Here is a 16296-nt window from a genome sequence, read left to right as displayed (position 1 = left end):
AACTCATCTATGTACAGTGAAATTTGAATGTGAAAGCAGCCGCAATCGATTCTAATGCCAGTGTGTTGAGCAACAAAGACTCTGACATTAAGTGACCTTTTTCTCAGTTATCAGATTACCAATCTTTTGTAGAAAAGAACATTTTCTTCCCATTCTCTACATAATTATCGCACGTATTTAAGAGTAATTCGTCTGTATTGCTGCTTGAATAATAAAGATGAGCTACATCTACTGGAGTTCCTATTTTTCTCAGAATTTCCTGAAAGTCTAAATTTCCAGAAATACTGCATCTCCAGTCCAGTGTCTGAGCACAGAGCAAAATTTCTTCCCACACATTGAATGGGAAAATTAGAGGGAGTGTCGTTGCTATCGTACAAAAATCGGATGTGTCCACTGACCTCTGCAGGCATTACTTTTACGAAGAGTCATCTTCCAGGGCAGGTTGACAGTACCGCAAGTTTGATATATTGTGAATGCATTTTTGAAGCGAGGCTTTCTTTGCACAGCCTTCCGGACTTTCCCGACCATGATTTCTGGGTGTTGCTGCTACCTTGCTGAATAGCTCATACTTAAAAACGAAATAAAATTGAATTACGTGCCCGATCGCGAGATCGAACCTCGGCCTCCCAGCACAGCAGCCCAATGGTCTAGCCATTAGGCCATAACCGCATGTATACTTCTGATCATGCCAATGCTACTTGGAGCTTCAATATGATCGCCATGTGTGACATTGTGTAGCATGGGTGTGGAAGAGCACATGCAAATTTACCAGTTTCCTTTACACCAAAGATGCATGAATGAAATGGGCAAATTTAGAGCATTTTATTAACCGCTTAACGAAAGCTTCACTTCACACACATTCTGCATAGTTTTTTTTTCTTCAATATGCCTGAATTTATCATTATTATTTCTGCAACATCACTCCTTTCCAAATATGTTTGATACATAGCAAGATTATAAATAACCGAGCTCAATGCATCAACATCCGACAGCACATCGCCCGATCCCTGTAACAGTGTTTAAGTGATGCAAAACGTATGTCTTGACACAGGAGCTGGCAATCTTTAGAGTAGGCACTCACATCTCGGGGTAAACGATGCCTTTTTTGAAGAAGCCGTAGTCTCTGTGAGCCTTGCAGGCCAAAATCAGGCTCTCCGTGCCCCCAGAGGTCATCTGCACAGAATGGACATGGCGTGTTATACACTAGAACACAAGCTCACTGTCTGAAATGCAGCGCAGCCTTGCATCAGTGCCCAAATCCAATTACCTTTAATTTTCTACACCAGTTACAGGACAAGTGACTCACACTGAGGCGAGCACTGCCCTAATACGAAGCGATCAAAACAGTTATCCCCATCATAGCCTACATTGAACTGTTCTAAACAGTCTGTCAGTCTGCCCGATCGACTGATTCACCAGACAGCACCGGATCAATTGACTGGTGGATTTATTGTAGCAATACCGGGGCTTTCAGAAAAATTGCCGTAAAGGGCTGTGCATTAATTTTTAAAGCCTAAAATGCTGCAAAGCACACACACAAATTGGTACATGAAGACTCTTGCATTCCACTCCAATAACAATGCCGCCAACATGCCCAGGAATTGAACTCCTGACACCTTGTGCTCAGCAGCCAGTCACCGTGGCAGTGCGGTAGGTAATGCTAATAGAGTTAATAGTGTACATGACACTGCTGCAGAAGTTACAGTACAGAATGCTACTTGCCAACACTGACACAGTGTGTTTATCTAACAAATTAATTTATCTAACAAAAAGCATTAGTATTTAGCATCCCAGAAAAAACTAAATAAAATATTTTTGGGCCATCATGAATTTGACAATGAAATGCCAGAAAGGAACCATACTTCTCCATCAGCCCTTGATTCTCATTTTTATGCTAAAGCAGTTCCTTATTTTGAACTGAATGTTTATGAAAGTGTTTGCTTATAAACTAAAAATCTTAAATTTGAAACAGCATGTAAATATATTGAAAAACCATGCTGTTTTTCCACACAGCAATTCATCAAGACTACCTGGTCCTTATCTGTCCCTAACCACAACTGGCACTGTTCTTTATTATAGCTTAGCATTCTTTGGCTAGGTGACTGGGGTCATTTTCTGCTGCATTCAGTTCCTCCTTTCGTTTCGTCTCCCAAAAAACCCGTGTCGCCATTTAGGCTTGAATAGGTGAATACAGAAATGTCTGTACACTTACCGCCACCTACTTGTGGGTGCACGAACCTCAGATGCAATATTTTGTCAGCCAGCATGGAAGTGATTGTTAAAACATATATTTGCCTAAACATCCGGATTCAAAGGGCTTGGTGGCTTTGTAAACTTATCATTTCAAACAAAGTACTGTTTTAAGAATAATCAAATAAACACCATTGAAATTGTCTGACAGCAGAATTTGAACACACATCCACTAAAGAAGCCTGATATTGAAACCATTACACCACTAACGCATGCATCAACACGCAGCCTAGAACACCCTTATGAATTCCTTGTGAACAAGTGAGTGCATTGAGATACTTGGCACGATTTGGCTTTGCCGAGGCACAGTTAGAACGCAGGCAAGAGCTTGCGTGGACAAGGTTCGCATGGATAACGCAAGCAACTAGAGAATCGCCTCTGCAACAGCAGGGAGAAACTTCTGATGAGGATGCGGTGGAACGAAGGCGAGCGTGTTGGTGGGCAAATTATGCAAGAAAAAGAAGCACTAAAGCAACATTTCCTTCATTTACCAAGCACAAGATTGGTAGTAAAAATTAGTTGACTGGGGAGATCGTCATAGTATGCGCAGTATTTTTTGCACTTGCCTATCTCTTAAAATATAGGAGTCTTGGCCTCAAGGGTACAGTAGAGGCTTCACAAGTAATGATTACAAAGAATGCTACGCGCTACATGACAATTTCCCAGTGGGGAGTTTCTGCCCGAATTCTTTTCGCCATATTTCAGAAATAAAATAGGTAGGTTTTAGGATAACCAGATGGCACTGTGAAAGCTCAGACTACAATGTTTTGTGGTGTGTTGTCAAGTAAGAAGAGCGCACGATATCAGGGTGTCTCTCAGGGTGGACATCTCTAATGTTGAATACACATGTAGAAAGACAGGCCAGTCCATATCAGAGTGTACTGACAGCTGTAACCTGCTCTCAAACTTGCACGGTTATCTGTAGAAAGGGAATCTAGAATGCACGATGACACTGCTATAAATAGGGAACGGTATGATTAACACTGTCATTTGATTCAATGACTACTGACCGCACTTGTAGCTATCGCTTCCGCTGAGTTGTACGTTCATTTAGAGGGCACAAGTTCTCCCAATAAAGAGCGGCCTTGCAAGCTGGTTGCTTGCCCACCTGCTGGCCAGCACTCATCACTACCAAGTGACAATATAAAGAAATAGTATTTAGCATCCCAGAAAAAACTAAATAAAATATTTTTGGGCCATCCACAGTAAAAAAGAAAGCCAGTTGTCAAAAAACGGAGAAAGAGCACTTTATAATCAATATTTATGCTGCTAAAGGTAAAGCTAGCAGCCACCCAGACAGCCTGGATAACAAACAATCCTCATGAATAAAAAAAATGCGGTGGGCAAAAGACATTGCATTTTTGGTCTTCCCAACTAACAGGTAAAAAAACTGATGCAGTATTATCTAGACAGCTAAACTAAGGACACGAGCCCTCTGAACACTCACTGTCACATTTTTCGCACCACACAGCCAACTAAGTGTCTACAAAACTTGCATGTAAACAGCAGTGCTTAAGTTTTTGGCACTCTTACATCTGGCCCGAATGGAGGCAACCATATCCACATTATTTTTATTGCGATAGCAATGATATGGACACTCTAGATGCATTTCTGCCGTCGCCGTGAAGTTCCGTAAAAAGTCCAAGGGCGATAACATCGTCGCTGCACGCCATATGTGCGAGTGAAAGCATCTGAGGGTGAGCCGACGTTGGCCACTCAATCTCATGCACGCAAGGGAGGAAAGCGTGGAGGAAGCGCGCCGTCTTCCTTCGCACACAAGGCACCGAGGTTAGGGAAGGGGGCGCATTCTACTTCGGCGGCTGCTGCCTATGGCGCGGCTGCGCGGGCTCCATCTTGAAAGCAATCTTCCATCGCGCGCAAGGCACCAGAGGGAGAAGAAGGAGGGCGGGGGGGAGTCGGTCTACTCAGGCGCCTGCTGCGTATGGCCCGCCCGCGTGTGCACTGTGTTTTCGCTGCTTTCGTGTTGAAGCGAGAGGCAGCATGAAGATTAATTCACTCGCTACAGCTGCCGCACTTCCTCACTCCAGCGTTTTGACAGCGAGTTTCCACGTTAATCGAATGAGATGTGTACATGTTTGCTTGCACGCGTGACACCATGTTTGTTAATTTAGTTAGTAAGCGAACGTTTACAAGTTTATACAGCTGATAAAACTACTATCCTTACTTCACGTAGCTGTCAACTAATTTGCTATCACAATCAATGCTTTACCTTTCAGGCAAAAGTGTGACTTTTTATTCATTGTTTTTAAAAGGAATGTTTTCTTTTTACTAGTTTCTCTCCTATAATTTAATATCATCCTTTATTGCTAGTAAGTGTCTTTTAGTCAATTTTTTAGCTGTATTTTATTTCGTTAATCTGCTTTCCTTTCTCTAAACATTGGACAAAACATGTATGTGTACTCATTAATTTATTTTCCAATTGGCACATCTTACCCTTCACTGAATACCTTTTACGCACTTTTTTTTTTAAGTCATATTTTCCCGCTGCCAAAGGCCTTTCTCATCTGAGTACTTCCTGCTTTCTTGAAAACTTAAGTGCACCACTTGGCCTGCTTATGCATCCAGGGTTGTTCACCATCGCTCCATTTCCATCACTTCCCATCGAAATGCAGCGGCTGCGGCTGGGACTGAACCAGCAACCTCGAGCATAGCAGCGCAATGTCATCTCCAGTGGGCTGCTACGGTGCGTGAAAACGATGCCAAGGAAAGCAGTTGTTGCACCAACAAAAGCTAAGTCCCCTCATCAAAACAGGTTGACTCCAGCCTGTAGCTCCCCTTGCTAACCCACTGTTGAACACTTAAAGTATCCATATTCCTTTGAATCCTTAGTCTAGTCTGGACTGCATATGTATCGCAAGAAAATTGTAAACCACATACGCTGACCAGTATTTCACAAAACTTCGGTTAATAACTGGAGAGGTTGGCCTAGCTACAGGCTTGTCATGCTACGCCAGGTGTAATAAAGCAAAATATGTACATACAAATGCACACCTGAAATACTAAAGGCCATAGGCATAGCACACCTGACATTGAACAAAAAGAACAACACAGACACATGCTCACACATACATGTATCTGTATTGCTCTTTTTATCTTGTGTCAGGTACACTATGCCTATTGCTTTTGGTATGACATACCAACAAGCCCAACATGCAAGCATACTTGAAATGCACTAGCACACAAACTCGAGAATGCAGGCAATAGTGTGCAGCATGAAATAAAGCAAACAGTGAAGCTATGGCAGCAGCAATAAACAAAACGCTGTCCATCCCTGTCGCCCTAGCATCCTGTGTGGATCCTGTAGGAGATTATTAAAAAAGAAGCAACTGCTACATTTTTAAGCACAGGTAATCAATATTTCACAGAAGACGCATAATGTATCTTTTCATTCACTGTTGTGCATAAATATCTTTACAAAAAACTCCATAATTATACATTACACATAAAAAGCAAGAGAAGGTTTAACATTATTTATTCTTGGTAACTATCCTTCTTGAACGCTCATCTCCAGTAATGAGCATGCACCATGGGCTACAACAGGTGCAGGAAAGAAAGGAGAAATATGCCACTCACCGATCCACAGCTGTCGGGCCCTCCGTGGAAAAGCTTGCAGCACCAGCGGATCACCTCAGACTCCATCTTGCGTACACCAACGAAAACATCTGAATGCAATGGGTTTGAGCGCAGGTGCCGCTCGAAGACTGATACCATCAGGCCCTCTAACTTGGGGTCGTGCTCCGTATAGATGGCACCAGACACCACCCCTTTCTTCCACTCGACATGACCAAGCGAGTCATTCCGCGCCATCCCTTCAAGTATGGCCTCCTGCAAACATGATAAAAGCAATAAAGGTTAGTTACTTTGAGCCAGAACCTAATTAACTGAATTGAAAGGCAAAACAGATAAGCAACCTTCTAAAAGTTAGTTTTTAGGAAAATAGACTGAAGTTTTCACAGAAGACAGATGCCAAAAACAAAGATAGAATATGTAGGACAACAAAAAAAAGTCGCAGTTCCGCCCGAAAGGCCAAGCATCAATTGTGATAGCAAATTAGTAGAGAGCTATGCGGATTAAGGATAGTAGTTTTATCGGCTTTATAAACTTGGACACATTCGCTTACTAACTGAATTAACAAGCAAACACTCGACGATCCCACTCGACGAGCACAGACAACCGCTGTCAAAATGCTGGCGTGAGCAAGCGCAGCAGCAGAAGCGAGCGAAGGTTCGTGGGGTCTATCGCTTCCAACAGAAACTGAGCGGCGAAAGCACAGCGCATACAAAGCTATCAGCCTTCTGCAGATCGCTTTCAAGATACGGTGTGGGTGACTGGCTGCAGCCGCTCAAAGTACAAGTGCGCAGTTGCAGTCAGAGTAGAAGACGCACCCCCTCCCTCTCGCGTTGCCTTCCCGCTTTCCTCCTTTCGCGTGCGTGACTGAGTCGCCAGTTCCCCTTAAGCCATTGGTGCCGCAGCACGTCGTGCCCCCTCCCTTCCATCCCCCCACGGCCTTTCGCATGACGGTTGCGTTTGCTCTCCGCCGTGCGTTCGCTTTCTGTGAAAGCGCGTGTCCCTCGCACGCTTTCACTCGCACATACGGCGTGTGGCGACGATTTTATCACTCTTCGACTTTATACGGAACTTCACGGCGACGGCGACAACGGCAGAAATCCACTTCGAGTATCCATATAATTGCTATCGCAATAAAAAAACTCAATGACAACAGCACATTGCATGCCAGTCAATAAACGGTGCCATCCTCATCGTCATCCTATTCATGTAGACTGCAGAACGAAGGCCTCTGCCTGCTATGTTCTGATTACCCCTGTCTTGCACCAGCCGATGTAATCTTACACCTGCAAATTTTCTCATTTGATCACATTACTCAGTTTTCTACCGTCCCTGACTGCACTTCCCTTCTTCTGGCACCCATTTTAACGTGATAGTGTTAAGGGCCCTGTGTCACAGAAAATCCGCTGTCGGCGTTGGCGGAGTTCTCCATATGAGAAAGATCATCCCGAACCACGCATACCCCATGGAGGCCCTCCGCGTGGTGCTTAAGCATTACTGATTCAATTGAATTTTTCAAAATAATATGCGTCAAAAAATTCGTAAAGTACGACTTACACATAACCTACAGGCATGACAGCGTTGGATTGTAATTTGAATATACGAGAAAAAAATTTGAATACGTATATAAGAAAACATAATTCTGTTGAGCTGAAACTCAAACACTAACCCCCTTTCCAGCTGCCATTTGAGGTCTGCCTTAGTGTTTCTGGCGCAGCTTGCACAACCTCCGTAATCAGCCCACGAAAGAGGCCACGTTTCTACCAATCAAGCGGCGCGCGTTGCTCGGTTCCTTGCAATACCATCCCGATGGCGCTCACCTCTGTGCATCTACAGAGCAGTTAACAGTATTTAACAGGAAGAATAAGTGTCATGGACAGGTAACAAGGCAATGCGCAAACAGGCAGTCATGTATCGACTATGCCTGTCTCAGAAATGGTCTACGAACAACTAGACAAAATGATAATAGAACAAGGAAAAAAATACTTTGGGTAGCGATCATAGATGTTTAACATTAAAGTTTGGGAGAGATACTAAAGCAAAACATGAACCAATAGTTTCAGAATTTCTAAAAATGAATGAAGAGCGAATAACAGAGATTGCAAAAAACAGAGAAGAAAATGGAGGCTTTTCCTACAGCAGTCTGGGAATATAAGGAACTGGTATACGTTATGCAGCAGGAATTAAGACAGACACGGCAAAAAAATTGTATTGGAAAGAGAAAACCACGTAAGTGGTGGAACAAGGAAATAAAGCAAGCTACATATAAGAGTGTAAGCAGACATCTAGGGATCACCTAGAAGCCAAAAAAGTTGGGATTACACGAACAAAAGGTGCTCCTTAGATGGAACAAATACCAAGGGTGGCGAGTAAGATCGTGCAAGAGAAAATTAAATGCGCAAGAGAACATTGGGTGCATATGATTCGCAAAAGAGACAAAGGCACCCCAAAAAGATTCTGGAATCATATAAGAGTCCTCAGAGCTCCAATTAAAAATTCACAAATGGCTATAAGGGACGAAGACGGTAACAGCTTGAAAGGAGACGATGCGCTACGGTACATCACAGACGTTATTAGGGACTATTTTAGCATGAAAGAAAGCGTAGTTCAGACTCGAACAGATCCAGCAACAACAGAGAAGCCTGAGAGATGAAAATTTAGCATAGAAAGCTTTTATTAGAAAAACGCAGAAGAAAATGTCTCTAATAACATAGCGGCAGGACCCGATGAAACCCCAATACAGCTAACCAAGAACCTCGGTCCAAAGAGCAAGGCACTGCTGACAAATGCCATAGAGCAAGTGATTAGAACGAAGAAAATTCCGGTTGGATGGCGTGAAAGCAAGACCAACGTTAACTACAAAGCTAAAGCTGATAAGGATAAAACAAGCTCGTACAGGCCAGTTACAGGAACATCGGTGATATATAATATGACAATGTAAGCCATAAAATTAGAACTGTCGAAGTGGGTGGAGGAAAACGGTGTATTGGGGGAACTACAGAATGGGTTCAGGCCAGGCAGACGCTTAGAAGACAATATGTTTGTACTAACTCAGTTCGTAGCTATTTCAGTAGCTCAGAATAGGCCTTTATCAATAGCATTTCTAGATATTAAAGGAACCCAAGACAACATAGACGGGGAATTGTTATGGGATATTCTTAAGCACGAAGGCATGACGATTTCGTGGAGCTGTTGAGGGAGATAGCTAGAGACAATCGAGTACAAGTTGTATGGGAAGGTCAAAAAGATGATGAAGTGATGAGAATTCACCAACGACTGAAGCAAGGATGTCCTCTGTCTCCTTTGTTGTTCACGCTTTATGTTAAGGGCATAGAAAGAGGACTGGAAAACAGCGAATTAGGGTTTGATTTATCCTACATGCGTACTGGACAACTGCTGCAACTGAAGGTCCCTGGACTGATGTATGTGTATGACATAGTGCTACCAGCGGACAATACAACAGATTTACAGATACTTGTGAATACCTGTGGCAACGCAGCAACAAATCTACGCCTTAAGTTTAGCACAGAGGAATCGGCAATTATGATCTTTAATGAAGAGATGAGTAATTACGAGGTGTCAATTCAACAGCAAGTCATAGTCAAGCAATGTAAGTACATCGGCGTATACATAAACAAAGGAAAGACTTACTCAAGCACCCACCAAAATATTCTGAAAATAAATAAAGGGAAGCGGAATGCAGCAATTATGAAACACAGAGCACTGTGGGGCAACAATAAGTATGAGGTGGTGCGTGGAATCTGGAAAGGAGTAATGGTGCCAGCACTAACGTTCACCAATGCCATTCTATGCTTAAAATCTGATATCATGTCGGGGTTGGAAGTTAACCAAAGATCGGTAGGCCGGTTGGTTTTGCGAGCCCAGGGTGAAACCACAAATGAGGCAGTGCAGGGTGACATGGGTTGGGCCTCTTTTAAGTCAGAGAAGCACCACAGCAAAATTAGCTTTGAAGACTCAGAAACACGCATGAAAATGAATGTGCAGCTGAAGTGCACAAGTGTCTACATCTGAAAAACGTGGACACATAATGGAGGAAGAGGTCACGAATATTGGCAACCAAGTACAGGGTAATTGAAAGTGTAAATAGACAAGGAGGTGTCATCAGAAAGAAAGTGAGAAAAACAAAGACAGTGAATTGGATGCAAAGAATGGAAACAAAAAGGACCATGGAGATTTACAAGAATGAGAAGAAAGAAATTATAAAAGAAAATTTGTACGATAACTTAAAGGGCAGTGCCTTGCTATTTGAGGTTCGAGCCAGTTGGCTAAGGACAAAAACATAACGGAGCAAATATTCAGGAGTAGGGCCTGTGTTTTGTAGCGATGCATTATTATTCTATACTAGTCTTTATCATCCACCGTTCACGGCCGGCTGATCCCGTTGATAACTTCAGCGGACCGTCGCTCTGACCACTGACCGAGCGCAAAAAGTATGAAAAGGCATTAGCATCGGAAAGGCATTGCTACAAAATACCGGCCTAGATGAGGCATGTCTCGGCTGCAGCTAAGATCCAGAGGCCACTCAGCACATCCTAATGGAATGCGAAGGGATTCACCCAGTGAGAACCGTTGGTAACGTACACCTTCCAGAAACACTTGGGTTTAAAGTGGACGGAAGCATCAACCGGTCAGCAGCCGAGATAAGCAAGAGACATTTAGAGTATTGGTCGAAAAAAAGCTGGGAAGAGGTTGATACAACCGGATCTCGTGTAGTCATAGGTCGGTACTAGGTAGATTTTGAAGGGGGGAAACAGATTAAGGAGATGTATACAAAAATACTAGATAAAAAGATGTATAGCATACCTGATTAAATCAAGCACACTAGGTGATTATTTGTCACCGCCCGTTTTAAAGGGGATGCCATTAAATCATCATCATCATAACCGCGGCAGCGGCGGCGCCCGCGGTGCGGGGGAATGAAAAAAAAGAACCAGAAAGCTCGCTTTCGTGCATAGCGTTCACTGCCAGCGTTTCCCGGTGGTAAACATTACGGTTACAAAACCTGCAGTTCATGATGATGATAATGATGATGATGATAATGAACTTGCAGTGGTCGGGAAGCGTGAGAACAATCAGGGATCTTTGAATGCTATCGCGTTCCACACTTAAGAGGAAACTTTAGCTCGGGGCCTCCTATCGAAATACATGGGAAAGGAGAAATCGTTTTTCTCGGCAACCACTGCCCCAAACGTGATGAGGTTTATTCCTTTTAAAAGAAAAAGTTAAATCTAGCGACTGCGGGTTGCGAATTTTCGATTTAGGCCGTCAGTTTTAACAAAATGGACAAAAATCACAAATTTTAAGAAAACGACACAATCAAGTTTACAACTTGGTAACTCAGCAATGAAAAATTATCACAGTTCTGTAAATTGCACCTAGTAGTAAATCTAAAGCAGATAAAATTGGTATCTCATACATGGCTCTCAAATAGAGCACTAATTTGTGAGTGAAACTTTTGCAAAACTCTTGTAAACAATGTGATCTGTCGTGTCTAGTCCTCATTTCAAGTGGTGCACAGATAACATTTATCCTGAATTGTTGCCAACTAGCCCACAGCAGTACCCTTCTAATGTAACAAATTTTCGTAAAATATAAATAGACATATCAAATTTGTCCGCTTTGGATGCTCTAATGGATGCAGTTACGGTACAGGCGCAGAGCGACGAATTTGTAAACTTCGTGCTTCTATTTTTTTTTCAGACCCACCAATTTTTGAAAATTCCGTTCAAGAAAATTCCGGCCCTAAATCGAAATTCCACTTCCAACAGTCACTAGAATCTAACTTTCGCTCTCAAATGCAACAAATTTCATTAAAGTCAGCACATTAGAAATGCAGAAACACGTTTCCGTGTTTTACATCTATTTGAATAGGCGGCATCGGAATTGGGCCCGAGCTAAAACTTCCTCCTAAAGGCGAAGCTAAAGCGTCCTCCAAGTTTTTGTAACTCCAATAGACCACCGGTTATCTCAGCCCTATGGATTACATGGCCAGCCTAGCTCCAGTACTTTCTCTTAATGTAGACTACAATAGTGGCTGCCTCAGTTTGCTCTCTAATCCACACCACTGTCTTCATGCCTGTAAACGTTACACCTAACATTTTTTTCATTTTATCGCTACTTACAGAAATGCTGTGCTAAATATTAAATAGAAATGTTGACATAACATGTGTGGAAAGTCCAGTAAGTCTTCAGTGTCAGCTCCTGAAAGGCAAATGATTAACAGGTAGCTGTATTATACTATGATATGCAGAGATTGTCTCTATTCTAGAATTCATGAGCAGCTGGAGATGAAGCTACCACCAAAATTTTTGCATAGGATAGGCTACCTGACAAGGTTTCATCATATCCAGGAATTATGAGCTGATCTGTTATAGGAAGCGTTAAGAGAAAATTACGTTAAGTTGTATTATTAAATCAAGCTTCTGCAATATAAAAACGGCCAATATTACTATGGCTTGGTAAACCAGAAAAGATACAAAAACTAAAGACGAGTGATGTCACTGCATTGAAGTACCCGCACATTTACTTTAACAGCGCCGACTCGGGTCTAGTTACTTGTTCATCGGTAAAGGAATCAACTGGATTCTAAAAAATGCCAGACACTAAAGCTAGCCAGATCGAGAACTGCGTCCAAACAGCCCAAGCATGAGCAAATACCTTGAAATCTGTGGCATCATACTGAGGTACAGGAATAAGGTTTCAGCATAGAATTAAAGAAAAGTTTAGCCTTCATTTTCTCCTACAGTAATCAGCTTTTGCCTGCCAAGTAAAGAATAAAGAATACCGACTTTGCCAGGCTAACTTAAGTTCAGTGTTGCTGTTTAGTGCACCCATCGCAGGTTACCAATAGACTAAGAAAAATGCCGGGGAAAACTGGAGTAACTGGGCTGTTAGTCCTAAAAACGGTGCTTTCGTCCCTTAAAGGACTAACTGCAGGAATGTGCGTGTCGTGTGCAAACTTCGGGGAGTAAGTGTTTAGTCCCTGGTCGAAAAGAGAGCAACGGCAGGACGAACGGCAACAGTTACTCCCCAAGCACTTTGCTGTTTTCGTCCGTGTCATGGAGTGGTGCGCCAAAATCGGTACTGCCTATAAATCGTGAATATTTTGAAGTTCATGCACTGTCTATTCAACTACATGCAATGCAGCACTTTGTCTCTTCGTGAGAAAATTGTGTGAAATTAAAAATGTGGAGTTTGAAGAACCATGCAAGTCATGTGCAAGCCATAAGTGAACGATACACATTAAACACGCAAGTCATTGATGGACTGCCACATGTTCTTGGTCAATAGTACCTAAGTTCCTTCCGTTCCAAGGAGATTACAAACTTAAGTGATGCGATATGTAGCTCAAACTGGGCACGCTAAGCAACCGATAAGTTCACCTTCTCTGTCGTCTTGCGTGCCCCACATGCGCTCGCTACACCTACGTATATCGCATGTCTCACAGCATAATCAGGCAACTTTCTTTTTGCAGTCGCATTATTGCAAGTACACACAGCGTTAGACTCTCCCCACATAGCATACACAAAATGCCGAGGCTCTTGCATTGCCACACCTGCGTTTCGATGCTTAACCCTTTCTCAGTATCTTGTCTCGTCAAGCGAGCTGCCGTGGCATAGTGAGTAGGGTACCTGACCTGTAAGCGCGAGGACGCGAGTTGAAATCATACTTTGGAGTGCTTCTTTTTGTAACTTCAATAGCTTTTTTTTATCAGCATGTAAATGGCTAATTTCGGCAATTCCATCCTTGCGAAGCATCGGAACAAATGACCGTTACTCCCTTGCCATCGAAGAAACGTGGGAGGCAATGTTAATAGCACAGAGCCTGGAGGATCAGCAAAGTCTGGTGGACCGGGCCCAGGCTGTGGCATTAGCCAATGGCTTTCTGGACTGAGAGAGCCGCCCACCTAGGGTGAAGAAAGAGCACTTTCTCGCTGTTTCAAACAATAAATGTTCATTCCTCCTCTTCCTCCCTTGAGGAGCATCAGAAAAGAGTAACCGTTACTCCCCTTGATAGAGTAACCGAATGGGGAGTAACATTTCATTCCCTCGCAGTTACTCCCCAAAAGGACTAACCTCGATACCCCCTTTCATCCTTTTTTTCTTAAGAGTGTACGGTAGGTAGGCCGCATATGCGCTCTACGGCACTGACAGTCACATACAGCCACGGCTGGGGTAAACGATGACGTGGAGACAGGTGCTCACCTGCCCCCACTAGCACGCGCTTAATCATGTAACTGCGCGCTGAACTCCTTCTCCTCTCACCATTGCGCGCACACCAAGCCACCATCTTCCTCGGCTCAGCCTCGCACGCTTTTCCTCGCGCCCACAGCATACAGCGTGCGATCTTATCGTACTTAGGACATTAAACGAAACTTCACGGCAACACCGATGGCAAAAGAGAGCGCCAACCTTTCCTTTTCTCATCTGGAACCACTTCTCTATATGGAAAGAAAGTGGGGAAGAAGGATGACGAGTGCTTTCTTCTTGTAAAATAGTTTCTGTTTACTGCCAATCCATTGTGAAATGTGGGGCTTGAATTTACCAGCCATCCGCCTCCATGCTATATTTTGTAAAGAAAGTGCATTAGGCTCTACTGTATATAAATACCTTGCAAAAAAGAAAGCTTGCAAAATCCTAACGATAGTTCCAGCAAAGTATTACAACCAGCTCTTCATGTATAATTGCGATAGCAATTACAGTTAACCTGCTTATAACAAACCTCCATATAATGAATTCCTGAATATAATAAAGTTTTTCTATTCCCCGCCATTATTCCACAGAAGCACATGTATTTGAGACCTCTACGTAACGAATTTACCCCGCCGACAACCTAGAGATTTCGCCCCAAATTTTGTCATTTTTGCGCGAGCAGCAACCGGAAGCACCTTCTCCACTGCAACGGAATCGGCAGCGGTGTGCTTGGCGCGCCCGAATTCACGGCGACTGCGAGGCATGAGCGAGCGCACGTGTGCGTGCAAGCGAGCGTGCGCGAGGCGGGCCTGCATGCCTCGACCGGGCTATCTTGCCGCCGGGGGCGTGACCTTTCCCCCTCCCTTCATTCAAACCTTGCTGCAGCTGGCCTAGCCCGCCAGCCGGCACTCTCCTTTTCCTGTTGATGTTGCCGAAGGAACAAAAATGTTTTTTTTCAACGCACTGGCAGCGCCACTCTTTGGTTAGTGCGCAAGTCTCGCACTTCACTAACCTTACACTAGGTGACCCTATACGACACTACGACGCAATCGTGTCGCTCACTCGTTTCTGATGACTCGCGCTTGAGCGAAACGACACGTGTCCACGCATCCTGTGCCTGGTGCGACATTACAAGGAAATTTACTTTTCGGGAATTTGTCAATTTCGTTATATCTAGGTTTGACTGTACATGAACACTCCAGGCGCACTTCTGCCGTCGGCATCGCTGTCGCCGTGAGGTTCTGTATGAAGTCCACGGGCGATAAAATTGTCGCTGCGCGCCGTATGCTGTATGTGCGAGTTAAAGCGTGCAAGGGTGAGCCAGCGATCACGGCTCAATCTCGCGTACGCACGGGCGGGAAGCGAGAAGGAAGTGCGCCGTCTTCCAGTTGCACACAACACTCCGGGGGGGAGGGGGCGTTAGGGAGGGGGGCGTTCGACACCGAGCGCACTCGCCCGGACGGCAGTATCTTGAGTCACCTGCGGTGGGGCCAGAGTCCGTCCTGCGCTGTGTTTTCACGGCTTAGTTCACATTGATGCTTGTGGCGGAACGAAGGTCAATTCGGTTGCTGCTGCTGGCACGTGCTTACTCACTACAGTGTTTTGACAGCGAGTTTCCGCGGTCATCTAGTAAGATGTATTCATGTTTGCCTGTGCACGCGTGACACCATGCTTACTAATTTAGTTAGTATGCCTGTGTTTATAAATACAAGTTTGTATGGCCGATGAAACTACTATCCATACTTCGTATAGCTGTCCACTAATTTGCTATCGCAATCGATACTTCGTCTTTCGGGTGAAACAGCGACCTTTTTTATTTATTTACTTATTCATTTTATATTATTGTAAGACTAAATAACAAAAATAAACCTCGGAAGTGCACTGGATGTTATCACAAATGTGCCAAATACTTTGTTACTCTTTTGGCTTTATACATCATTTTCCATGTGACCAGGCCAGGATCTCACAACCACGTGCCCGTTGGTCAAAATTTTAAAGCTGACCCAATATACATAATAAATTATTTAAATTGTGGGGTTTTAAATGCCAGAACCACAATATGATTATGAGGCACGCCGTAGTGGGTGGCTCCAAAATAATTTGCACTCAATGCATGGCACACATGCGTTTTTGCATTCCATTCCAATAGGAATGCGGCCGCCGCGGTAGGGAGTTTGGACTGGTACAGGAATTGCTCTTTTAGAACTTAATCTGCGTGCTGATTACCAATGAAGAAACTGAAGGA

The 16296-nt window shown here is 43.7% G+C and overlaps 1 protein-coding gene across 1 annotated transcript in view; it reads right to left on the bottom strand.

The window, feature by feature from the left end:
* Window positions 1-16296, bottom strand: part of LOC119437665 (sphingosine-1-phosphate lyase) — a 155658-nt gene that overhangs the window by 81203 nt on the left and 58159 nt on the right. Inside the window, exons 4-5 of the mRNA XM_037704660.2 lie at window positions 5845-6096; window positions 1082-1173 (exon numbers count right to left, since the gene is read on the bottom strand). Of these exons, the coding sequence (XP_037560588.1) occupies window positions 1082-1173; window positions 5845-6096 (344 nt within the window). The remainder of the gene's footprint in view (window positions 1-1081; window positions 1174-5844; window positions 6097-16296) is intronic.

Source organism: Dermacentor silvarum, chromosome 1 (assembly GCF_013339745.2).
Source record: "Dermacentor silvarum isolate Dsil-2018 chromosome 1, BIME_Dsil_1.4, whole genome shotgun sequence".
Classification (NCBI taxonomy): domain Eukaryota; kingdom Metazoa; phylum Arthropoda; class Arachnida; order Ixodida; family Ixodidae; genus Dermacentor; species Dermacentor silvarum.
Note: the sequence above shows the minus strand (reverse complement) of the source record. Positions and strands in the feature narration are given on the sequence as shown.